This window comes from Aspergillus welwitschiae, assembly GCF_003344945.1.
Source record: "Aspergillus welwitschiae strain CBS 139.54b unplaced genomic scaffold BDQ94scaffold_2, whole genome shotgun sequence".
Classification (NCBI taxonomy): Eukaryota; Fungi; Ascomycota; class Eurotiomycetes; order Eurotiales; family Aspergillaceae; genus Aspergillus; species Aspergillus welwitschiae.
This window is the reverse complement of record NW_020798696.1, coordinates 1-24,659: the sequence shown is the minus strand read 5'-3', so window position 1 is coordinate 24,659 and position 24,659 is coordinate 1. Positions and strand designations below refer to the sequence as shown.

Here is a 24,659-nt window from a genome sequence, read left to right as displayed (position 1 = left end):
TTTGACTTAGCACCATCCTGTGCAAGGAACATCAACTCTATTAGATTAGATACTGATTATCATCTCAGCCACAAGGAAGAAATGCAGCCCGCCCAGCTGCAAATGTATTAAAGGGCCCGGACCACTATTCCCAATGAGGCAATTTCGAAGATCATCAATCAGCTTGATTCGTAGAAGCATTCATAGCGTCATGCGGGGACCACGAGAGTCATCACTAATTAATTAGCTGTACCGGCTGAATGTAACATCAATCGGAGAAGGCTGGCAGCCTAGGAAGCGGGGTTAAAATGAGGTGATCGAGTCATTATCAAAACTGTGTATAAATGAAATACATGGATGTCGGACCCAGTCATCCTCCAATTGCCATGTGAGCACCCTCCATGAAAATGAAACTCTCCTACCTCTTTACTCTTCTGTTCACGGCCACGGTTGCAGTAGCAACCGCAACACCGTCCAAAGTCCTCCTCCCTGTCAAACGAGATGCTTCTAGCGTTGTTTCCGCCGTGAACACCATCTCCACCCAGCTGGTTACGCTCAACACCACTGTGAGCAGCTACCCGGGCGGCATTGAAGGAACATTATCCGCCCTGCAGATTCAAGCGGAAACCATCCAGCTCGAAGTCGACCTTAAGACTGCAATCAGATTGACGCGACAGTCTGCCAATTTCACCGACACCGAGTCGCAGAAGGTAGCGGAAGCTTTCGTCACGTTAGAGCCCCAGATCGCGTCTACACTGGCCAACATTGTGTCGAAAAAGTCGGATTTTGACGATGGATTGTTGGGCATCGCATCATTGAGTTTTCTTGTCAAGTTCGATCTGCAGGAGTTGAGCATTTTGTCGAAGGCGTTGGGGTCGGCGGTGCAGGACAAATTGTCAGGGACGTATGCGGACTTGGCACCGCTGATTCTCAATGAAATCTCGGCTGCATTTAAGAAAGCCATTGCGGCTTACTCATAGAGTAGGTGAGAGGATCTTCTATCTGGACTGGTAGGAGGGAATCAGGAAGAAAATTACCTATAGTTAATTGTTCGCCACGAACCTCTAAGTACGTTTGGGAATATATGGTAAGAGAAATAGAAACGTATCTCGCCTCATAGACTCATCAGTGTGCAAATTGAGTAGTAGCTTAAGGGGATCTGAAATAGTGAAGTCCACGGTCATTGCGCATCTAGGAACAGCTTAATTTGTAAGATGGTATGTTTGTCTACGCAATCTGCCATCCTGGCACGGTTTCGTTCCACCGTGGCGAGCGCATTATCTAACCTGTTCGACAAACATTCCGACGGCCCGTTTTATCACGTACACCTTCCCATGCTCACCTGGACGGACTGCGAAGGTGGCGCAAAATGTTTGCCGCCCCGACGCAGCGGTCCAATCTTGTCGATAAAGAAATGACAGACAGCCTACTTTGGTTTCCGAAAATGGCTCAATGTCTCTGGATTCTTCCATGCAGAGGGGTTTGTGCAAGGGCTCGATCGCAGCTGGACATGAGGTCCCTGCTGGAGAGCCGAACGAACGGATAGTAGCCGTCATCTGGATGAGTTTTCAATGCTCAAGGTGGCACTGAATTACATTGACTCCCTCTAGCCACTATCCAATGTTATGGAGGAGACGCTGCGCAGTGCTTTCTTGTGCTTGAAGACCAGTCTCGCCGGATAGGAAATACTAGTCCAACCGGGGTCCGATGAGCTTCTTCAACGCTGGGACACGCTATTATCGCCCAATTGGCCGCGCATCACTTCTGCCGATGCGACGAAGCTTCTTGCGCGCCTTCGTGCTGCAAAATGCAACATCCCGACAGCAAGAGTACAAGATGTCACACCAGAAGAAGAAAAATACCTCTGCGACCACTCCATCTCTGCGGTCTTCTTAACGCACTTCCCGACTCAGATCTGGCTTTTCCAAGCTGCCCAAGCTGCCAAAGGCACAAGCGAAGCATCGCTATCACAGGACTCCCCGCCTGACTGACAATTGAGTCATTTGATCCCCTCCTAACGGGAATCGGTGAGGTGTGCAGCGGTGGTCTAAGGGAACACCGTCAGGATATATTGGTTGATAGTATGCGCAAGAAGCGGTTCCTACGGGAATAGGAACCTGGCCCTGTGCCAGAAAGGAATGCCTCGGCGGATGCGGAGCCTTATCCTTACCTCCATCCTGGGGAAGAACTACAGTCAGTTGAATGGTTCGCTGATTTGCGCCGGTTGGGGACGTCGCCGCACGGGGGATTTGGTATTGATTTTGAGCGATTGCTGCAGTATTTGGCAGGGGCTGAGTCGGTTAAAGAGGGTATTTCTTTTCCGAGATACTTTGGGGTGTGTGGGTGCTGAGATGGTGTGGACTGTGTGAAATGCGGATACAGGTCCTAGCAGAGATTCGTCTTTCTAAACTTTTTATTTGCAGAGGTCTCATCTGAAACAAGATTTGATCAGAAATGGGGATGATATTTATTGGTTTGCTACTATATACTGATATACAATAAAATCTATAAATAAAGGAGTGACTGGTTGAGGAAAGGAATGCAACCGATGATACAAATACCAATACAAGCGCCGATGGCCGGTGAAAGGTGGACCCTGACAAGGCACCACAACCCACACACTCCGGTATCACGGCCCGAACAGTAGCAGTCTTATCAACAAAATTATCAAGACAACTTGCGAAAAACATAAGAAAGGAAAAGGAATAGTCAAAAGAAATAGAAATAGTCAGCGACCGCTGTGCACGCGAAACGTATCAGCTTTTCGAGTCTGACCTTAACCACTCGGCCACACCGACTAATATGAAAGATTACAGCGCAAATTTCTCTAATTAATAGCCAGCGTTATACTCAAAGCGTCTATACTAGCTAAACCTTAGCCATAGAGGCCGAAATTGATATTACAACCTTGAGGTCAATCGTCAACATTTAGTAAGTTGGACTGGGACTAATAGTAGCAGGTCAAAACTTTTCCGCTGGCGAATAAAGCCCGCCTTTGGATGACTTATTCCCCAGTTTGCCTTGGCTAAGGTAGTTGGTTTGGAGAAAGTCGACGGTTTTCTCGGTATCAAGACCTCGTTCAGCGACGTAATGCTTTTCGATGAAAGCAACGGTGTCAAGCCCGACAGCTGCAGTAATAACATAATCAGCGTAAAATACGAAGCTAGCAAGGTGCAGGGCATGGCATACCATCCATCATCTCGCAAGGCAGCGTCTTCCCCTTTATAAACATCTCAGTCCATAGAGAGTCAATCTCACTTGGCGTAGAAACATCCTCAGCCAGAATCGTTAGAGTTTCGCGCTTAACAGCCGCCCACAGACGGTTGAAAATGAACCCAGTAGACTCCTTCCTCGCAATGTAGGGCTTAGTGGCCACTTCCTTCGAGCGCTCAGCCATAAATTGAAGGATTGACGGCTCTGTAAGCCCATCCGTCATCAGCTCCACAACCATGACCTGTGGAGGCATGTAGTAATGCATGTTCAAGATACGGGACTTGGTTGCTTCCGACACTTTTTCCAGCATTTCCGAGGAGCGATAGGAGGATGAGTTGGTTGCCAAAATGCAGTCTGTCGGAGCATGTTTCTCCAGCTCTGCGAAGGTGTCGATCTTGAGTTGGAGTACCTCAGGAACACACTCTATAACGAGCCACGCATTCTCGATCGCCTGCGCCAGATCCTCGAATGCTGTAATGGGGCCAGGCTTGGCTCCGGTGTGTACTGCATATGAGGCGACATTTTCGTTTACATAGGTGATGCAGTCGGCGCGCTGCTCGGGGCTCGGGTCACGGACGTGGACGTTGTAGCCTGCTGATGCCCAAATGCAGGCTGCGTAGTTGGTTAGCCGGGTCCTGTGTGGATTGTCAACCTAGGGTCAGGATCTTATACCAATGCGACGTCCCAAAACACCACCACCGAGAACTACTACAGGACGCTCGCGGTAGTCCTTGGGTGCTTGCCAGGTCGAAATCATTGTTGCAGGTATGGTTGTTATAAGGTTCTTTTGGATTGATATTCCGGTTGAAGCTGGGTATGAAGTTTGGCTTTAGTGCATATAGAAAGGGTTCATTGAAAAATATGGCAGGGGTATTTCAGTTCTTTTAACTAATGCCTGACGTAGCAACCTCATCCAGTCCTATTCCAGGAATGGCAATTCGTGGTTCTACAGACGTCAAGTGTGTCCTTGTCCCGAGTTAACCGTGGCTTCTGGACCACCGAGGGTATCCTTGATATCGCGGTTTCGAAAATCCTCGGAGCTTTCAAAATCTGTGTTCCAGATTTCCCTGGTGTACATGAGTTTCCTTGCTTGCGTGTTGCCATCTTCAACACCGCTGCAGCCGGTATAGATGGAAAGTTTACCTCGGAAAAGCACTCGTTTCCTGCGTTCCGATTGGTCGATACGGATTTAATTTGTGGGTGCTCGGCATGCCGACACACTTCACCTCGGAGAATTTCAACCAAGGTAAGTGGGCTTCTTTAAGGAAAAAGTACACGCATACTCCTACTTGTTAAGGTAAGGTTAACAGTTTAAGCTAGTCTGCTTTCTACACCAATACTGTTATTAATGCTTCACGATGAACCTTTTGTACGGAGAGATTGATGCTTTATAAATGAGCAATACTAAGTCGGACATTCGTCGCTTCTATGGGAATATTCACATAACGCTCTCCTAATGTGGGAACAGGGTAAATTGAGCGCCTCTTAAAATTATACCTCGCATTTTAACGGAATCATGTCTCGCTGTCTGTGTATGCGCAATGATTTTTCTACTGGTCTAATGATGTATCTTTAATGGTGCACATAAGTGTTAGTTAAACTACAATATCAATGGATTCCAAAAATACTGAGGCTCAGAAAGACCGCATTTTAGGAATGAAGGAAGCTAAATGAAAATATATAAGCTAAAGTGGGTTTACATACATAATTTGAATAGATGCAGACACAGGAAAACAGCTAAAGAGAATATTCTAAAAAGAGAAGATCTGATCCGTCATCTTCGCGACCGCTCCTGGAGCTTGGAATCCCAGACCAGCCAAACCTTTCTTTGCGGCATTGACCATGCCAGGAGGGCCACAAAGCATGATTCTGGTATCTGGACCAGGCCCAGGCAGCCTTTCACGCATCACATCCGGCGTTACATAGCCCTTGCCGTACTGCCAGTCGTTTGGTGGGTGGTCCAACATGTACCAGATCTTCAGCGATTTCGGATAGGCTGATGCGAATGCTTCCAGCTCAGTACGTAGGAGAATATCATCTTCCGTACGATTGGCGTAAACCAGGGAGATCTCAGTGGTGTCCTTGTCGTCTTCGCAGATTGCGCGAATAAGCTGGAACATAGGCGTGATTCCTGTGCCGCCAGCTATCATGCCGATCTTTTTGCAGAGATTCCTCTTGTATCGCATTGCGCCTTTGGGGCCACGAAAGAGGACCTTGTCACCGACCTCAAGGTTGGCAAGGTACTGGCCTGTGAGCAATCCATCTGGGTAGCACTTGATTACCAGCTCCAGTCTACCCAAGTCGAGGTTATTCGACGTTGGAGTGTATGATCGAGACACGGATTGGCCGTTGACAGTTGCTTTGATGGCGACATGTTGTCCGATGGGCAGACCAACCACATCGCCTTTGCGAGGAAGTTGAAAGACGAAGCGATAGACATTGGGAGCGAGCAGTGTCTTCTCCACCAGTGGTAGGGCCTTGTATTCTTTCGGTTGGAGGAAGCCAGGGATGAGGTGGGGGTCTTGCTGGTGAATAGTCTTTCTCTTGACCCGAGGGGGATACTTCGTGAAGCCCGACTCGATCTCTGTGAGCTTCGAGAGGCGAGACGCGACTATGCCGCCTAGTACGGCACAGATACAGGCCGTGGCGGCTGCCCCAGTAGCAAAACCCCCATGAGGTAGGGATGGGGAAAGCTTGATGGAAGACAGGGACGGCAGGCTGGGCAGAAGCTCAGCCAAGTGATGAAAGTCGAGATGTGGTCTCAGAGCTTTAGACGCAAGATAAAGTGAAGCAACTGAGCCAACACCGAGACCAACAATACGAGTAGCATCCCAGCTAACCTTTCGCTCAGGTGAAGACACCGGAGGTGGCTGGATAAGTCTGACAGCTGTGGGGGCCTTGTATTCCACCGCATCTTTCAGTGTCCCGATCAGGAAGGATTCGAGAATCTCGCTTGCATCCTCCGAATGGCCAACATCTTCATACGCCGCCGTTGCATCTTGACCGGCAACATCAATCAAGAGATCAGCACCGCCAGGATGATCTTTTACGTAGCTTGTGACATCGTACACTAAGCACATTAGCTTTCTGATATCACGGATAAACAGTAGATTAAATGCTCACCTTTGCCGTGAATAGCAACCCATAAGTCGATCTTGCTATTATGTTTGCCAACCTCCTCTAAAGAGAATATTTGCATAGCTGTGGTTTTTGCAACGGTGGGATTATGACAAGCTTTGTGAAGGGCGTATGCGGAGGGGAGTGCTTGTGGCGCTTGACAGCAAATTAGATACGCGTTAAGAATGATGACCTGAGGTTCTATTTGTATGCGAAGATTTTTTGAAACACACCTAGTCTACTGAGTCCACAGCATACCTGTGAGTGTGGATACTACCGATATAGTTGGCCTTCAGCATTCCGAGGATAAGCTTGCCGGTCTGGCCACTCATCCGTCCCAGATGCCATTCGTTCCGAACCTCGGATGATGACAATCAGTTCCGAGGAATAACCACGTCACGCTGTATACGAACCTTTACACCACAACTGCACTACCGCTTGAGGACCTAGACTGCCTGTGGGTCGAGCAGAAATTGGCGGAGCATCGGTGTTATTGAAGGAGGTCTCGCCGCTGCGAAGATATATAAGTGTCACGCCATGCAAGGCTCAAATCTGAGGACTTCACACCAGCCGGGTGACTATACTTTCAACAATGCCTTCGCAAACGTTCTATCTTCTGGGAGAAAGCCCATCGGCAGCAAAAGAGATTCAGATCGATCCTTCCGCGACTATCGATGACCTGAAGAACTTGATTGCAGCACACTTTGCAATTGTTGAGCCAAGCGGTCGGTAGCCCCTTCGGCAGAGGAACGCTACCCCCACACCAGCCTTCGCTCATGCCACACCCCCTGCCTACTTGATAAGGTAAGGCTTGCTTTTTGAAGCAGGCTGAAGCATCCTTGCCTGAGGTAGTAAGTTACTGCCTAGGGTGTTGCTGTGCTGCCTCAGACTCAAGCAAGACCAAAACACCAAGCAGTGGGATTCTGCGTGCTTCCCAAAGCAAGCCTTATCTAGTACTACCTTGAAACACATATCTCTCCGTCGCCTGGCTAGCCAGAAGCAGTTTATCGTTTTTGGTCTAGCGGATAGTGCTTCGACATAGTAGGCGGCAGTGTGTGGCATTAGCAGAGTCTAGTGTGGAGGAAGCGCCTCCCTTTCCCCAATCAACCTCTTAACCATTCCAGTTCTGACGTATGGTATCTAGGAATTGGCTTCCAGGGTTATGATGCTGCCCTAAGCGAGTTCTCAGAGGTGCTGGCAGCACCGGGTCCTCTACCGCTTACGATCGACGGACATGCCGTGCGCGAACCTCCCTGTCCCAGGGAATTACCTTTCGTTGGCACCTTTTTCGAAGTTTACCCCGACCATCTCGGAAACCATCAGCGTCTATTTGAACGATATGGCCCCATCGTGAAAACAAACAACTTGGGTCGTGTCACCTACCAGACAAATGATCCAAAAATAGCTGCAATTGCATTTGCTGAGTCAGATTTTTTTACCAAGAAAATTAACGAAGCTCACCCCCTGGCTGGGCTCAAGACCCCCTCCGCTGGCATTTTTCTTGGAGATACTGATACCGAGGAATGGAGAGTCGCTCACAAGTTCTTGCCTCCGGCGTTGGGTCCGAAGGCGGTCCGCCACTACGCCCCAACTATGCAGAAGACAGTCGAAGACTCGTTCAAGGTATTTGATGCGCTGGATGAGCAGGGTGAGGCTTGGAACGTATATCAATACATGCTCAAGCTGGGCTCTCAGGCAGTTGGAAAGCTCGTTCTGGGGCTCGACTTTAAGCATTTCGAAGCACCGGATGCTCCTGTTCACGAAATGGTCCACAATATCGCCGAAATGCTTTCTCTCAATAAGAAGGTTACCTCCATGGGCAATTGGTATGCTGGACTGCCATTTGGTGATCCCAAGCGACTCCGCAGCTTGAGGACCAGCATCGAGAATATGGTAGCGGAGTCAATGGAGGCGGCTTCACGAGGAGGCCACGAGGATTTGCCTTTGCAAGACGCTGCTCTGAAAGCTGACAACATGGTTGGTAAGTCCAAACGCCAATTCCAGAGGTATTTCCGTTGGACAGACCATGAAAGCTGACTCATAGCAGACTATGCCATTCGTGCAACCGACAACAAGGGCCAGAAGTTGCCACAGTCGAGTCTGACATGGGCCCTTGTCGTTGCCACTGGTGCTGGTTTCACTACAACAAGCTCCCTTTTATCCTGGCTCATTTATGGTCTCTGTGTGTACCCAGGCATGCAGGAACGACTTCTCCTAGAATTGGTTGATCATGGATTCGACGAAAATACCGAAATCACAGCGGATTTCACGGATAAACTTGAGTTTCTCGATAAGTATATCAAAGAAACGCAACGCCGGCATAATCCATCTTTCCAACCGGGCCGAACAGCAAAGGTTGATCTGGTTCTACCAGGAGGGTATAAGCTACCTAAAGAGTCAGTCATAGTGCCTGCACTGCACCATATCCATAATCATCCTGATCTTTGGGACAACCCTGCTCGTTTCAACCCCGACCGCTGGGATACCGAGGAGGTGAAGTCTAGGCACAAAGCGGCATATATTCCCTTTGCAATGGGCCCGCGTATGTGTATTGGGTTCAACTTTGCACTCCAGGAGGTCAAGGTCTTTTTGCCCAAGTTGGTGTACCGTTATAAATTCTCCATGGAGGACAACGGGCCCATCGAGTACGACCCCATGTTCCAGCTGATCAGGCCTAATAATCTGTACGTACGCGCAGAACGACGGGTGAGATGGCCGCCAAAGTCGAGGGCAACAGCAGCATAGACTTTACGCCTGTACATAGCTAGAAGGCATTTCACATAGATTCCATGCACTTTGACAGTTTGCCTATTCCGACTCTTTCTGTACTTCACGTTGCAATATATCCTTTGTCAATCTTATTTTGGCAGCATTAGCTAGTTGCAGTAAATTAGAATTATTTTCTTTTCACTTTTTTGTTATTGTTCTTTTCTTATACTTCTAGCACCATGTACGTAGATATATGTTGATTGACGGCAGTACTTGTATTAAGTACGGGATCTAAGACCACCATGCAGAAGTGAGCTACAAGGCCCCGACAAGCCTCCATCTTGGTGGTCCTTTAGAGCTTACCATGGTTAGTAGCAGAATAACTGCAAGAGTCTCAATGATTAGTGCATCCGGAAAGCTTTTAGGCTTCTTGTGGATAAGTAAGCTGTGAAGAACGTAGTATACAGGTAGTAATGTCTTACATTCATGAGCAGTCTGATAATTCTAACAGTTGTAGTCTGTATTATTGAGGTTGATTATACAACAACTACAACATAATATATGTACTTTACCATGCCCGTACCGCCCGCACTCATTTACGTTGTCAACAGTACCACAAAGACCATCAAATTCGGGTTAGATCATCCAGACGACTTTTTCTACGCAATTCCTCAGAGTAGTCCGTCCGCTTTCCGAGTACTTGGTGAACGTCTGTGTAGCAGTATGCTAGATATAGGTCATCTTATTTATGAGTAATATCACATACGACCACAGGGTGTGGAAAATAGGGCTTCCCGTCCGCTCAGCCGTACTCAAGCCACATATTAAACGCGGCCGACTGGAAAGTGAGCCTTTTGTGCGTTGCTGCTTTATGGGTGAGCAACGCTAAGTCATAGGGTGAGTGTGGGTGATTTGGGTGATGTTGTTAACGACGTGGGTGAGCAGGGTGAGCAGAGTGAGCGAGTGGGTAAGCGAGTGGGTAAGTAGGTATGCAAGCCGGCCCCTAACAATCCTATGAAGTTAAATAGGGCGCTTGCCCTGCCCGTCCATCTCTTTTCTCCTTCAAAATTGTTCTTTAGAAAAAACGTCTCCAAAAGTGATCCTATACGAAGAACAACCATGTCACGTGACACAGATCCCGAGCTTTCTAAAGAGCGGAAGCAGAGCAGGATTGCTGAGCTCCGTAGACTCGGAGAAGCACGTGGTTTTACTACAGAGTACCAACAAGATGTGAAAAAGAAAGAGAACGAAATATGTCATAAAAAGAGAACTCCAGCTAGTGATGTACGGTACAACAAAGCCGTTGAAAACTGGAAAACGTTAGTATGCAATTCTTATCAAATAAAAGCGAGAGTTCTAATTCCACTTTAGATGGATGATGACGCAAAACGAACCTGAGGACAGGTATTTCTCAGAGCTAGAGCCAGATCCTCCCAGCCAGATCTTGAAACTATTCTCCGAGAGCTATATCTGTCTACGTGAAGGAGACTTACCTTCTCAACATAGCGTGATTAATCATACATCCTGCTTTATTGCTGAATGGGAAAGGAAAACCTCGAGAACCATCCCGAAGGCTGTTAAGGATGATGTCAATAATGTATGGTTTACATCTTCTACACTCGTTTTGGCACATATGCTTACTTACTTCGGCAAAAGCATGTACGCAATCATTTGACACCAAAATATGGGCTCAAGACGAAACATAGAGAGAAATTCCATGTTACAGCAACAGACCTCGATCTTCTTCTTAGACGCTTGTTTCAAAACGATGATCATGACTACGTTCATGAACGGGCTCGATTTCAGAATGGGTTTGCCTTGTCACTGTTCTCGGGTTCTGGGGCTAGAGCTGGAGCTATTGTCGAGTCAAGCTCATATAGAGGTAGCAATGAGTGCCTTTTCTACGAGGTATGTTCATATCTCAACCATATAGGATCCGAGTATAAGAAGCTAACTTGTTTATACCAAGCATCTGAGCTTCAACATCCGATATAAAGACAATAAGATTAAACGATGGGTTACTATCGATCCAGAGTTTCTCAAAGGCCACCGGTACGACGATGAAGCAGTTATGTAAGTACCTATTTTAGAATATCACTGTTACGTAAGTTAATATCCTTAGTCCGAAGAACTGGATTACAGAACAGAAGGTGCTTGGCCGGAATTTTATCTTCTATGTCATGGTCGTAGGCATAGCCGACCAAGCTTTCAAAGGAATTCGCACTGTTGATAAACTGCTGTCAATGAAGCCACCTAAGGGAAGAGAATCTTGGACTCTTGAATGGGAAGATCATGTAAAGCGCCTGCCAGTTCTTCGCATGGTTACCGCAGATGGACCGCATGCTACCAGAGCCCTAACATTCTCTTCAATCCGGAATCACTTAACCTCTCTTGCCCAACGAGAACATTTTCGAGACCCGTTGAGAATACACGGGATAAGGGGCCGGGTAGCAACTACTATTGATGGTATATTCTCCCCTTCAAGATTTAATAATATTATATTAACTGTGTTACAGCAAAGGCATCTCAAGCTATGCGTAGCCAGGCACTAGACCATGCAAATCCAGATACTTACCTTAAGTATCAATCAAAGTTCAAACGCACTGATATTCAGGCGCACTTCTGGAACCTGGAGCCTGATAATGAATGCCTCGATACGGAAGAAAGCATGGCCCATCACCGTGATCCCAACGCCCCACAGAAGCTCGATGCAGCTGCTGTTGCTGAGTTTGAGAATGATGATGAGATCAGAGGCTTGTATGCAGGTATTGAAACCTTGACAAAGAAGATCAATGGCAAGCCAGATGAACATCCAGATCTCGCAAGTGAGCGAGATATCTTATATAACAAGGTGGCCAAGAAACGTCGCAGCAAGACCAAAGATTTTATTCAGCACTGGTGGAGGACCTCCTACGATGAATATATTTCAGGAAATGACTTTACTGAGCGCGATACAACATGCCTATTTTCAATCTATCGCAAATACTTGCCAGAGCGTGACAGGCTACGGGACCACTTATTCACAGAAGTGGCAATTGACAGCAAAACTGGAAGACAGTGCTTACTAGATATGGTGGCTATTTGTTTGTCCACTGAGAGAGTAGCATACTATCCTGGCGAATCACCAGTTGACGGAAGATGCCCAACTTGCTCGAAACTTATGTCAAGGTTTGTTGCAGGTTTTCCTTACTCATAAACTCTCTTACTGATATTTGCAGTATCGAACTACAGAGTCGTTCGAAGCATATCCTCCAATGTAAAAGAAAGTCTCTTAACGCTGCGCCATATCAGCAATTCTATAAAAATGGGAAGAGGGCCCATCGCCGTACCAACCGAGCGTTTCTGGAATGGTGCTATTTATGTGCAAAATGGTTCCACACTGAGTCTGAGTGGCAGGAACACTGTTGCTCTCACCTCAAAAATCTTCCGCTGCGTTGTGGTTTACTGACATTTCGTCATACATTAGTCTCCCCTGGGCTTTGCCCTTTCTGCTTGGGCGACGAGAGCATGCAACCTGAACATCGTTTCAAGCAATGGCGCGAAAAAGCCACACTGATCAACCATATTGACAGTGAACACTTAGCAACGATAGACAGGGGAAAGGCAATTTTGTGCCCTCATCCTTGTTGCGAGGGCAAAGCATATCCGTCAGTTTTGGATCTGCAACGCCACTTTCATAACGTTCACTCAATTGAAGAACCCCGTCGTAACTGCGTTGCCAGAAAGCGAAACTGGGTCTCTGAGGATGGCGCTGCTGAAGGACCTTCGAAGAAGATACAATTATCCAGTCAGCTGGATAGTAGTGATGCTCCTGTACACTTTTTAGAAGATGTCTAAGAATTTAAAAGCAATCTTCAACCCTTCACGATTTTATATTCATGAGATAATCGTCGAGGAATAAACCCAGGCTCAAAGTCTGATCTACAGACCTTGTGTAGATTATTTGGAAAAAAGGTAGTTGGTTTGGAGCCCTTACTGGATAAGTACTATCTTCTCTTCCGACGATTTAAAGGCTGCATTTGATCACCTCTATGCTGCCATACACATGGCAAGGTAGCCAGCAGTATATAATATCTGACAACAAATCACGCGATATGCCACAGCTCTCAAGAGTTGTTAATTAATAGGTAGCTCCATGATGTCATTCCATTTACGTAGTCGCATTGAAGTGGCTTATTGACGTGATTTCGTCTTCGCCGCGGTCAGGTGGCTCAGGTATTTGCGTCTCGGGGGGTTCCATTTGTATGTAATAAAACTCTTTTTACGAGCACATGAGGAAATACGAGGTTGAACAGGGAAAACCTCCTAGCGACCAACGATCTCAAGGGAGCTGCTGCCGTACGATCCTTCTGTAATAGCAACTTGATAAACGCTGTGACGCCATAGTCTCCACAAGTGTCACAGTGGAACGGCTTGCTTTCCTTCACCACATTTCCTTTCACCCCAACCTATTTTGGCATATAATTTCTATCTTATCTACTCGAATCTACACATTCGGGTTCCTGGGCTCCGATAACATATGAGCTTCATTTAGAGTCATTTGACGCCTGGACCGACTCTTTTTTCTGCTTTGACTCTTTAATATATCTCATAATCGATAATGCTGCTTTCTTTGAGATTTTGCTCTGGTCCTACAGACTGTGCTCGGGAGCCATAAAAGAAAAACAAAAAAAAAAAAAAAAAAAAAAAAAAAAAAAAAAAAAAAAAGCCCATAGATAGAGAGAAACTGCGCATAGAAACACGCGCTTCCTGTAAGAGAGGAAAATCCAAGGCAGACCAGTGAGTAGCCCGGCATGACGCGCTAACTTTGGAAGAGTCAATCGACAGAGAGCGAGGACATCAACGCAGCTGGTCCCCTGGAAGAGCTTATCAAACCCAGGGCAAAGATCAGACAGCGAGATGATGACCAGCACAGGGAAGAGCTCAAAATATCGATAAGGAAAACTTAGTGCTGCCCCAGCAGAGGTTCAACGTGAGCTAGAAAATCTAAGCAAACCCTCTTCGCGGACCGCGTAGATCCCAACATGGACAACCATAGCTCTGAGGAAGTCCTTGATCGTCTTTTTGCAATCTATAAGATATGTACTCGCTCATTGACTCTAACCAAAAGCTTATAATGAATGGTATTGCAGGTATACCAGAAACTATTCATTGCGAATGTTACCGTACAGGTTATCGAACGACGTAAAGTGCAGGATTTGGAGCTGATATTTTGCCCATTGACTGTTGCAAAGCTTTCCGATACTGACGCCGTCTCCTTAGCATCAGAATCTTCAGCAATTGAAAGATAGAGAGCGTTCTTGGTTGGTAGGATTAGGAAGTTGGAGCCAGGTCGTGAAATTTTGGGAGAAGTCATGTCAAGCAATATTTGAATTGCACTAATAAGAGCCTGATAGAGGATCTATTCACAGACACAATAATACTAATATTATTTTCTTTTCACTTTGGGCCTTCATGCTAGACGGCTGTGGGCCTCCTTGTAGATAAAAGAATTCTATGAGTAAACGTATATAAAGGCTACCAGAAGTTGCCCTCACCACCATTACTTTATTAGGGTTTTATTCTCAATGACTAATGGACACACAAATCCATTCTTATAAGAAGGTGCGCGAACAGGACATCGTTACTTCACCCTCCCCGTAGCAACCAGGGACTAGCCCGTGGCGTCTTGCGCTAGGTCCAGCCATGCCATGGTGGAAGATTTAGTTCGAATAGATGTTCGGGTCTTTTGATATGGCCCACGAGGCGGAAGAATCTCAAAACATCTGTACCTGTACAGGATCTCTTCAGAAGAGATAGCCAGTATATCTATTTAAGTAGCTTCAATTAAGTGGCTTGAATAAGGAAGCAACTATATCCATGTACTAGATCATATACACAAGTCACCGAGAATTAACTTTTTATTCTGAGTCTCATGCGTCTTGCCTAAAGGTACACCTGATTTTGTCAAAGCCGTGATAATGGAACAGAATACAGTAAGAGGCTAGTGAGGCCTAGGGATAGAGTTAGAAGTATCCAAACTTATTACTCAAGAAAATAGACATCCGACTCCCTCCTCTTAGGGCAGATTCGATGACCGTTGGGCACTCGAAGCGGAACGATCAAGACAAGTCCTCTTACACTTTAGGGCCTCGTTCACGAACCTGCAATACCTATGCGGACAGCCATGGAAAAGCTGCAGCATGTCTATATCAAAAACCGCTAAAGTTACCGAATATAATAAGCAGACAGTCAAATATACCGGCTCCAACCTGCGGGTCTTCGGTCCTCCTAGAGCGCCACCAACTCGAGTTAGGCGGGCGGGACTAATCACACCGATCATGCTGGAAGTATTAGGCGAATATCTTCTCGAGAAGCCTGGGTTGTACCTAGACGAGACGGCAATTTTCGCCTGCGACGGGTTTGGCCTATATATTATAACCAACAGTATAAGCAGGGCGCTTTCCCCGGTCGGTTGATCCAAACAATAGGTCTCAATACAACTTCCTTCTCTCCTTTCTTTCGACGCCCTTCCTCCTTGATAGAACATCATTCGCTCAGTGCAGCTAATTGTCAAGTTACCAACGGATGGCTGCCTCCGCGGCTAGCAACCCTGACCTTACGACATTACTCGCCCCAAAAATTACGGTGGGAACCAGCCGGAAATCTCCATTATTTTCACCGCAGCTGCATTTGAACTGTCGCCATGTCCTCAGCAATATTAGCCACTTCGCCAACAATAGCAATGGACCGCATCACATCAGCTTCTTTGGACAAGAGCTTATACAAATGCGTGGCTGTGACAATCATTCTTGGAATAACAAGGACCACGTCAATAGGCGTCTAAGAATCTCAGACTTATACGGTCTATGGCCAGTCTTATGTCCGTTACTGTATCAATAGCGCATGAACTACGGTGCACGGTCAGCTCCAGTGAATTAAGGGAGTTGAATAGCGAGTGTGTGAACAAAAATGCACGTAAGTAACACCAACTGTATTTCTATGAAGCTTCACTTGCAATATACATAAGTTTCTACATTAGGTTTCGGAATTATAAGTTCGGATAATCACGCTCCCACATAGGTCGACGATGAAATAGAGAGCAGTAAAAGACTTCAACATCAACTTTCTCTTTTCTTCTATTCGGTCGAATAGGACCAGGGAAGACCAGTATTTGTCCAAAGGCGATGACATGTGAACTTAGGCGTATTATGACACGCTGTACTTCCGTTTACAGCGTAGTATGTCTGAACAAAAATCTGGCATGAAGAGTCATTCCTAGAAAGTTGATCTTTGTCCGCATACCACGTGTCAAAATTGCGAGTCACAGAGATATCTAATTGCTCTTTCCCATGAAGAGCACGTGAGAGCTTGAAACTGCGAGATACCAAAGCGTTCGATAAATTTCGTCCATAATATGAGTCCGTAAAATGTGTATAAGCCGTCTCACCCTGGCAATTGGGCCCCGCCCAGGCTTCAAGATGTATTGGTCCGTACATATACTGCGCACTAGCAGGTAAGAACCATGCACGGCCATATGAAAATAATAGGATCTAGCAAAGATGGCAGACTCACAAGAGAATTATTCACTACATCGGAATTGGCTCTGGCTAAAGATATAGCACTAAGCATGTTTGCTGTTATTGTTAAGAACCGCATATCTGAAAAATGCAAATGCCACTACCATGATACTCAAGTTAGATAACTAGGAATACTACTTATATTACAATAGAGAAAGAAAATAATTCCAATCTCTTAGTCTAATGTTCATGTTGGCCGCGAGCCGAAAAAGAATCGCCAAACCCCACTGTAATATAGACTGTGATAGGTTCAAAATGATAATGTCTACACTCTGTAGATGCGAAAGATTTCAAGATTTAGCTGCATGTCAAGAATCGACTCGCAGAGTTCATATTTGGTAGATTCACTGTGTTTATTTGGTAGAAACAGTAAGCTTTGGCTTTCGAGAGACTAGCAGCTCCGTGATTCAGTTATACATCTGCCGGATATCGAATAATTGCTGGGAAACCTATAAAGGGCCCATTTCCGTTTAACACACTTTTTTCTCTTCTTATTATCATCATCAGTATCATCGTCACCGGTTTCATCATCATCATCATCATCATCATTATCATCATTATCATCATTATCATGGGGCAGCCAACTTTCTCAAAGCGTATTGATCTCGAATTTGACCGGCTGAGGAATCTTCAGATGATAAAGTGGAATAATAATCTTTTGGGATTCCTTGAGAAGGCACGTACATCACTTGAATCGCCACGAATACTGGGAAGACGAGACATTTTCGGAAGATCCCTTCTTCATTATGCTGCCATGGGGGGGTGTACCGACCTACTTCTTTATCTCCTCCAAAAGAAGCCAAATATTGATTCACGAGATATGCACGGTCGGACACCTCTTTCCTGGGCTGCTGAGTACAGTTCACTGGCTGCTGTGAAAATATTGTTGGACCATGGAGCAACCATAAATGCTAGGGATTATGAGAACAGTACTCCATTGGCTTACCTACTCCATGCAGGTAATCCGAATAACGCCGACCGAGAAGCAACGAAAGCTATGCTTACGGAAAAGAAGAGTCGAAATGCTTTGAAAAAGTCTTGGATTTGGATCTTGTCATATTTTCGACTGCGATCCTATGTCCGCTCGGATATTTGAGTCTACCGGATATAGGATGATAGTATATTGATTGAGCAAAGGTTTTAGTTATATTAGAGACTTGCTTGATCACGTCATCCTTCAAATAGAGAAGCCTGTACAGAAGAATTGAATGGGATTCTTCCAGTATAATCATCTAATTTATTGTTTTCTATCCCCATCATTGTCCATGGCCAAGCATATTCTTTTGTATTTCTCATTTCTCATCTATCTTTCCTTTGTTTCTTTTCATCGTTCCAGCCATCTCTTTCCGCCAGAGAATTGACCCGGTAGCTAAATTGTTGAGTAGAATTGGTGAATATGAACAATGATTTGTTAAAAACAAGACTACTCCACATAAGTCGACTATTTCAAGATCGTTGCTTTCTTCTGGTCTTATCTTATAGGGCTATTGTTGTTTTTGATGTTGTTGTTGATGATAATTCATAGGCTGAGGAAAATGGAGGCTACTACTTTCTCCTCCACACTCCGTGTCCTATTACTTTCCTGACAAACTTGGTATCTCATCAAGGCCTATTATGGCCAGTGCTTGGGATCAGCCGCCGCAAAGTTCAGTACCTCTCCAAGGACACTACTGCCTTGCGAGGCATCTTCTAACTTACTTTCTCTAACTTAGCCTGCCCCTGTATTGCAAAGCTGCGCGCTTTAAGAGGAGTGGCAAACCCCACTGAAAAATGGACCATGATAGGTTCCAAAGAATGATGTCTCCACTAGATAGAAGTTTCAGATCCAGAGATTTATCTCCATGCACATCAGGAATCGGCTCGCAGAGTCCGTGTTAGGTAATCGTCACGCTGATCAGCATAGATAATGGCGCTAGTCCAGGATACGTTAGTAGACTTAACTCCTACTGTAGGGGAAGCGACTAGCGGACCCACTTATATTCGAACAAGAGTGAACACATTTGCGCCATTTATGCAACTGGGGCAGTTCCTCTGCTGCGTTGAGGACATACTATATAAAGTAAATTTAGACGCTCACGACACCTCTTTTGACTATACACTCAGCAGAACGAAGGTTTTCTCACAAATCCACGACCAGATAATATGCAATTGCGCGTGAAAATAGGACAATGGTGTCCTTTGCGAACACAAAAGCTAGTGAGAAATTATCGCAAATGTGCTATCGAGGTATGTTTGTGGATTTATCCAAATTCACGTGAATATCCATTGACAGGTGGTAGACATTGTCCACCCCCATATCAGGACCCGTATTGAAGACAGCATTGATGGAAGGTTACAATCCGAGCATTCGAGCCGTTCCCATGGGCAAAGCAGCTGATTATACGATGACACTGAGACCTCAACAACGGATCTGCTATTATCCAGGGAAGCTGCATGGAGGAATACAGGCGTTCTACTTGGACCAAATTTTCGCGGATTGCTGTGCAGGAGCCCTTACGGCTAATCTAGCTATCTCTTATCTCCGGCCAGTCAACCCTCAGGCTCCGCTGAGGATCAGTACCTGGCCTGTAAGAGTGGAGGGGCGCAAGGTGTACATGGAAGGATCAATCAAGATTCCGGACCAAGCCACAGGGGCCCTGGTGGAGGCCGTCCGTGCTACGGCTCTTTTTATTATGCCCAAAGACAAGGCCGTTCAAATATCTAGTTGAGATTTGTCCGATGGCTAGTACACCCTCGAATTGATGCAATGAGAACAAGCATAGAAACTTTATACACGATCCCAGTGATAATCTTATCTGTTGGTGGTCTAAATAGACTAAGTTGTATTGTTCAGATGATAACTTGAATCTACATAGACTATCATGATCTAGAAAGACCAGATCAGCTTTCCAGACTAGTAGAGTCTCAGCAGTCTACCATAGTCCGCATGGCCTGGTCGTCTTAGTAGACTAAGGCGTATTGTTCAGATAACTTGAATCTACATAGACTATCATGATCTAGAAAGACTAGGTCAGCTTTCCAGACTAGTAGAGTCTTAACCGACTACTATAGCCCCACCAGATAGCTAGAATCTCTGTAGACTCATTGTCTTTTCAGACCTTAACAGTCTACTTGGATAGATGAAATCCACCTAGAATTTCATGGTCCAAAGAGACTAGACTGTCTTTCCAGATTAACATGATCTCAGTAGCTGACTTAGATCCACCTCGACCTTTACAGTCTAAGAAGACTGCGTTATCTCCCTAGATTACTTGAATCTCACTAGGCTACCATGGCCCCTCCAGAAAACTAGAATCTTTCTCAGCTAGATCAGTCTCTCTAGATTATTGAAATCTGTCTAGACTTTTATGAACCAGAAAGGCTGGGCTGCCATTCTAGACTCATATGGTCTTAGTAGACTAGAGTAATCCACTCAGATAATAAAATTCTCTCCAGACTACTATAATCTATTCAGACTCTACTTCCTCTATACTCTCCTGTTGCTGGCGTTTTCTCTTTCCCGTCCTGACATCATAATTAGATGCATATCTTCGAAGACTATCAACTGTGATTCGAGAATTAGTTGCACCGTGTTCTTCATTCGTGGGGTGATCCTTCTTTCCAACAAAAACAAGCCGTGCTTTCAAGGTCTCTTCGTAAATATTTGCTGGGCTCTGCATTTCACCGTTATGTCCCACAACAAGGAAATAGTGCTCTCTGGAAAGATCCAACAATGTTCCACGGAGAGCATAATTGTCTGAAGTACGGAACTTGTAATACGCGCGTGACTCGAAGAGGAAAAGGATGATTAGACGTGTATTGGCTGAACGGTACCACTGGTGCAGAATGGCTCGGACGTCCCGGTGCAGAGTAATATGATTTAGCCTTCCTAATGGGGCTGGTTCGATCTCAAAGCCTGCAGCAAGAGGAGCGGTTGGTTCAGCCTCTTCCATAACAGTGTCAGCGCCCGCACCCTGATGTGCCTCATGTCCGTCCTCGACTGTGGGAGCTCCAGCGCCTGCAGCTTGAGATACCTTGTGTCTATCATCTGCTGTGGACACCGGGGGTAGTTCATACTCGACTCCCGACATGTGATCACGATCTGGGGTACCTGATGGATGCGGGAGGAGCTCAACAGGGGAAGAGTTGAAATCGCTCAGAGTTTCGGTATTAGATGAGGAAGATAGTGTCTGACCTGTCTCAGTTGTACTTGCATTTTGTCCACCTATCAGATTCAAGAACACATCCCTCCTGAAGAAACAAAAAATTATATCCCGGGTAACTGCAAAAGATGTCGGGTACTGGGCAGTGGATTGCTGCAGACCACCAAATATATACTCAAAAAAGAGCCAATGCCGGTCCTTGTAGTGCTCTCCAGCTAATGGTCGATTCTGTCTCCGCCTCCCTGATTCATCAGGATCATTGGTTGCAATGGTAGGCGTCTTATGGGACTGTATTGTTTGTTTCCCAAGACTTCTGAGCAGGTTCTTGATCAGGTGCGTCATTGTCTGTATTTCTTTGTTATTAGGCATATAAAACTCCTCCCGACAGATGGTCTCCAGTATATGGGTGGACGTGGCAGAATCAGTGTCTTTACTTGCCAGCTCCTCAATTTGATCTGTAGTAAATCCGAGCCTTGATGCTAACAAGGCCATCCGAGTTTTGCTGCGGACCTCAATGATATGCTGAGGACCTGACCAGCCAAAGTTCGAGTCAGTGGCGGGATGGACAAAATGCCGCAACGCAAATAGCCAGAGCTGTATCAGCCCAACAGCTGCTGCATGTCGGGTAGCATCCACTAATTTGAACTTATATTCCGAAGTTTGAATTTCCATTCTGTTCGGCGTTGGCAGACTGTGACACGACGAAAACGCTGTCTCAATGCTCCCTTTGAAGCCAGTAGGCAGCAGCGTGCGGAGGATCTTTGCAGGGTAGTCTAAGTAACATGTATCATCCACAAGAGTTTGTAGTGAAAGTATCCTCCCCGGAACCCTAAGCAAGCGGTTGCAAAGAATCCTTCTTTCCTCTCGGTCAGTGATCAGTGGAAACAATTCACCGGATGTGATGGTTTTCGTGATGGTAGCTCGGTCTCCAAGGGATATAGTTGGCATGAGGCCTTCGATCTGGTGCACAGATCGCCCGTCAACACGAGACGCTGTGTCGTTGGTGAAAAGGCTTGACCATATACTGTGAACTTGAGACAGGTAACAACAGATTGCCTGATATGTTTTAAGTATCGATTGTTGCAAGATGGAGGAGTAGGTGGGAGATAGACTCCGAAAAGCTATTCTTCCTTACCTCAGGGTATCGAAGACCTAATATTCTTTCAAGCTGAGAAGTCTTGAAAGGATCCCAAAGCCCGATAAAAGGAAGCAGTAAATCAAATCCAGCACATACAGCACGATTTTTAAGCAATCGATTGATATCCTTGCGGCGCCCGTTGGAGCCGAATCTTGCCCACCATTTTCGTGCTTGAGATTGGTTGTCCATGAGCTGATACTGTCGCAAGATTCTGTATATATCACCATCCTTGAAGCTTCTTGAATTGGTTGACTCCTCGCGCATCTGTGTCAGTACTTCCGCTGGTATTCCTGATGACCTGGTTAGCAAGATCTAGTAGCCGATAGGGATATCCTGCTTACCTTTAAGGTATAGTTCAACTAGCCACCACTTCTCCCCGTAAACCTTGGCAGCTAGGAGGCGATGATTTCCATACGGACATAACAATTGAATGTCCTGCCTGAATCTCAGACTTGGGGGATCAACTTCCTTGAGGAGCATTTCATTAGTGACCATCGAAGATGCTGCAGCTTCCTCTAGGATCTGTGCGTCGATGATAGCTGCCACCCTATGCTCCGGTTCAAGATGACCACAGCCTTCGATTTTGAAAATTTCAACAAGTCGCTCGACATTCTTTCTATCCACCTCACAGGAACCTATCACGTCCATATCCTCAAATATCAGGTGTTGAAGTTCAATCTTTGCATAACCACGGAAATATCGAAGTCTTTGTGTGACTAATTGATCGGCTTTTTGGCTTGGGCTACTGTACATTGAGTCCATCTTAGAGATTATCCGTTATTTAACACTGAAAGCCTTCAGAGGATGCTCGCCGTTGAAGATCGCATGGGCTCAAGGTTGTACAGTAATACTAGTAGTGTAATACTTATAGTACAGTTATAAAAAAGCTATAGCATACTTCAGGGTTTCTTCACTCTTGTTAATTGTCTCAATCGACAAGTGAGAAAACATCCTATGCGCGCTGGTTTCAGTCTTGGAATATGCCCCACTGCGGTTCCGCGTTGGCTATCTTTATCCCACACCTCGCTCCCTATCTTGACCTCTGGGGTACGTAGATAGGCACACTGACTATTGTGCAAGATACTTAGATTATATATTTAGCGGACCAACTACCAGTTCACATTAGTATAGTTAGACGAGAGTCAATGGTTGAGAACCTACAATAATAGCAAAATAGCGCCAGTTACTAAAAGAATCCAACTGTACCACCTTATTTGCCAAGGTATATAAGATTGAGTTGGGTACCAGCGAATAGGATGATCCTCTAGTAAAGTCCATGCGTATGAATCAAAATCATCTATCTCAATAGGATAAGAGATGGGGATAGAAGCCCGATCCATAGGGCTTTGAGAACGGCCACTGGTACCCATCTTAGAACGTGGGAATTATGAGAAATGATTCAAAGACTTGTAATAGTATGCCAGCTCTTGTACAGCAATGAGAATCAACCCAGTAGATGAAGAGAAGCTAATCTTCATGACGCTGCTGACTGATTTAATGATCACTAACTAAATAATTTCAGTCGTGCGGCTAAAGGAATTAGGAAAATCCTGGTGACATTTCCGGCGCGGTAAATATTCCCCACCTCGGACGAGAACCATTTCCGGCGCGGTACCTAGATTTTAAACTAGTGCCTATATAATTGTACCAAGAGACAACATGACATGGAGATAATATATTACTATTCAATAAGGTGCATATCTTATACACCCTCAACTAGCATCGTCATTATGGTTAATATTCGCAGACTGGCATCTCCAATAGACCTACCCTTCCGCGGACAAAAAGATTTGTCTACACCCATAAAAGAGGACAAGACCTTGTTCGTCAAGCACGGATCACCCTATGATCAGCTGAACCGATTTTTTATTGGCCTGGTACCGGCGCAGGGCTCTGTCAACGCAATTGAGTTCACAGAAGGTGCCCATGTAGCCTATGTCCAGCAACTACAGCTGAAAGAGGAGAAGCCTCATATACTCAACATTGTTGAAACATCACACCAGAATCTCGTAAACTTGAAGGAGGTCTTTGTGTCAAAAAAGCATATATACTTCCTATATGACTCCTGGGGAATTTCACTTTATGATATACAAGAACTGTCCCCATATCTACAGCTTGGGGACGTTGAAATTGCGACTATAACAAAGGGAGTATGTGACTTCCATTGACTACATCATTTGACTTTCAGCTGACGAGGCTGATAGGTACTTCACGGGTTGGAATATATACATAATACCCTTGGAATATGTCATGGCAATCTTTCCCTGCTCAATGTCCGAATCACATCAGACGGAGTGGTGAAGCTTGGTAGATTACTTCACCCTGGACAATACTGCGTTATATTGCTAACCAGCCAGTGCAGCCGATATTGGTTCTAGTATGATCCGAGAATCAGGAAGACTAGCGAAAGATAAGGACATAAAAACTCTATGCCGGATTGTCCGTGATCTTCTTCATCTTGATGATGCCAGAGGCATACGAGGGACCATAGGCTTTTTGGCAGAAGACTTTACTGGTGTCTCCAGTAACGTAACCATTACAGATCTCCTTCAGGTATGGCTCTCTTCATGTCAACGGAGTAACATTGCTAATGCAGGATATATATTAAGCACCCATTCTTGCGAATCAGTACGGGTTCGTGGTGCCTACGCCCCCTACACATTCTCTTCTCCTTTACCCAGCAGCAATTATGAGCATGACATTATACATATATTAAAACAATGTTTCTCGGTGCTTAAACCTTATGTCACAAGCCAATCATATTAATACGGTCATATGGCTCGAATTTATAAATATAACTCT

At 45.6% G+C, this 24,659-nt stretch overlaps 8 protein-coding genes across 8 annotated transcripts; 4 read left to right on the top strand and 4 right to left on the bottom strand.

Annotated features, from left to right (window-relative positions):
• Positions 1–386: 386 nt before the first annotated feature.
• Positions 387–959, top strand: BDQ94DRAFT_165454 (cell wall mannoprotein 1 family protein; the record flags this gene model as incomplete). The annotated part of the gene is made up of 1 exon (XM_026770306.1): positions 387–959. One exon carries the CDS (start codon positions 387–389, stop codon positions 957–959), a length of 573 nt encoding a protein of 190 aa, XP_026631321.1.
• Positions 960–2,940: 1,981 nt separating this feature from the next.
• BDQ94DRAFT_165453 (3-hydroxyacyl-CoA dehydrogenase family protein) lies at positions 2,941–3,949 on the bottom strand (the record flags this gene model as incomplete). Its single annotated transcript, XM_026770305.1, has 3 exons — positions 2,941–3,107; positions 3,169–3,804; positions 3,865–3,949. The coding sequence occupies 3 exons, from the start codon at positions 3,947–3,949 to the stop codon at positions 2,941–2,943; spliced, it is 888 nt and encodes a 295-aa protein (XP_026631320.1).
• Positions 3,950–4,943: 994 nt separating this feature from the next.
• BDQ94DRAFT_179461 (cytochrome B5) lies at positions 4,944–6,608 on the bottom strand (the record flags this gene model as incomplete). Its single annotated transcript, XM_026773388.1, has 3 exons — positions 4,944–6,262; positions 6,316–6,502; positions 6,552–6,608. 3 exons carry the CDS (start codon positions 6,606–6,608, stop codon positions 4,944–4,946), a joined length of 1,563 nt encoding a protein of 520 aa, XP_026631319.1.
• A 293-nt stretch (positions 6,609–6,901) lies between these two features.
• BDQ94DRAFT_179460 (cytochrome P450) lies at positions 6,902–9,508 on the top strand (the record flags this gene model as incomplete). Its single annotated transcript, XM_026773387.1, has 7 exons — positions 6,902–7,034; positions 7,077–7,113; positions 7,198–7,350; positions 7,434–8,290; positions 8,357–8,993; positions 9,327–9,385; positions 9,486–9,508. The coding sequence occupies 7 exons, from the start codon at positions 6,902–6,904 to the stop codon at positions 9,506–9,508; spliced, it is 1,899 nt and encodes a 632-aa protein (XP_026631318.1).
• Positions 9,509–16,136: 6,628 nt separating this feature from the next.
• On the bottom strand, positions 16,137–16,496 carry BDQ94DRAFT_156325 (uncharacterized protein; the record flags this gene model as incomplete). Its single annotated transcript, XM_026768611.1, has 1 exon — positions 16,137–16,496. The coding sequence occupies one exon, from the start codon at positions 16,494–16,496 to the stop codon at positions 16,137–16,139; it is 360 nt and encodes a 119-aa protein (XP_026631317.1).
• Positions 16,497–17,148: 652 nt separating this feature from the next.
• BDQ94DRAFT_156324 (ankyrin repeat domain-containing protein) lies at positions 17,149–17,673 on the top strand (the record flags this gene model as incomplete). Its single annotated transcript, XM_026768610.1, has 1 exon — positions 17,149–17,673. The coding sequence occupies one exon, from the start codon at positions 17,149–17,151 to the stop codon at positions 17,671–17,673; it is 525 nt and encodes a 174-aa protein (XP_026631316.1).
• A 1,046-nt stretch (positions 17,674–18,719) lies between these two features.
• Positions 18,720–19,285, top strand: BDQ94DRAFT_156323 (PaaI family thioesterase; the record flags this gene model as incomplete). The annotated part of the gene is made up of 2 exons (XM_026768609.1): positions 18,720–18,803; positions 18,857–19,285. 2 exons carry the CDS (start codon positions 18,720–18,722, stop codon positions 19,283–19,285), a joined length of 513 nt encoding a protein of 170 aa, XP_026631315.1.
• A 738-nt stretch (positions 19,286–20,023) lies between these two features.
• Positions 20,024–22,619, bottom strand: BDQ94DRAFT_156322 (uncharacterized protein; the record flags this gene model as incomplete). Its single annotated transcript, XM_026768608.1, has 4 exons — positions 20,024–20,500; positions 20,639–21,775; positions 21,855–22,147; positions 22,199–22,619. 4 exons carry the CDS (start codon positions 22,617–22,619, stop codon positions 20,024–20,026), a joined length of 2,328 nt encoding a protein of 775 aa, XP_026631314.1.
• Positions 22,620–24,659: the final 2,040 nt, after the last annotated feature.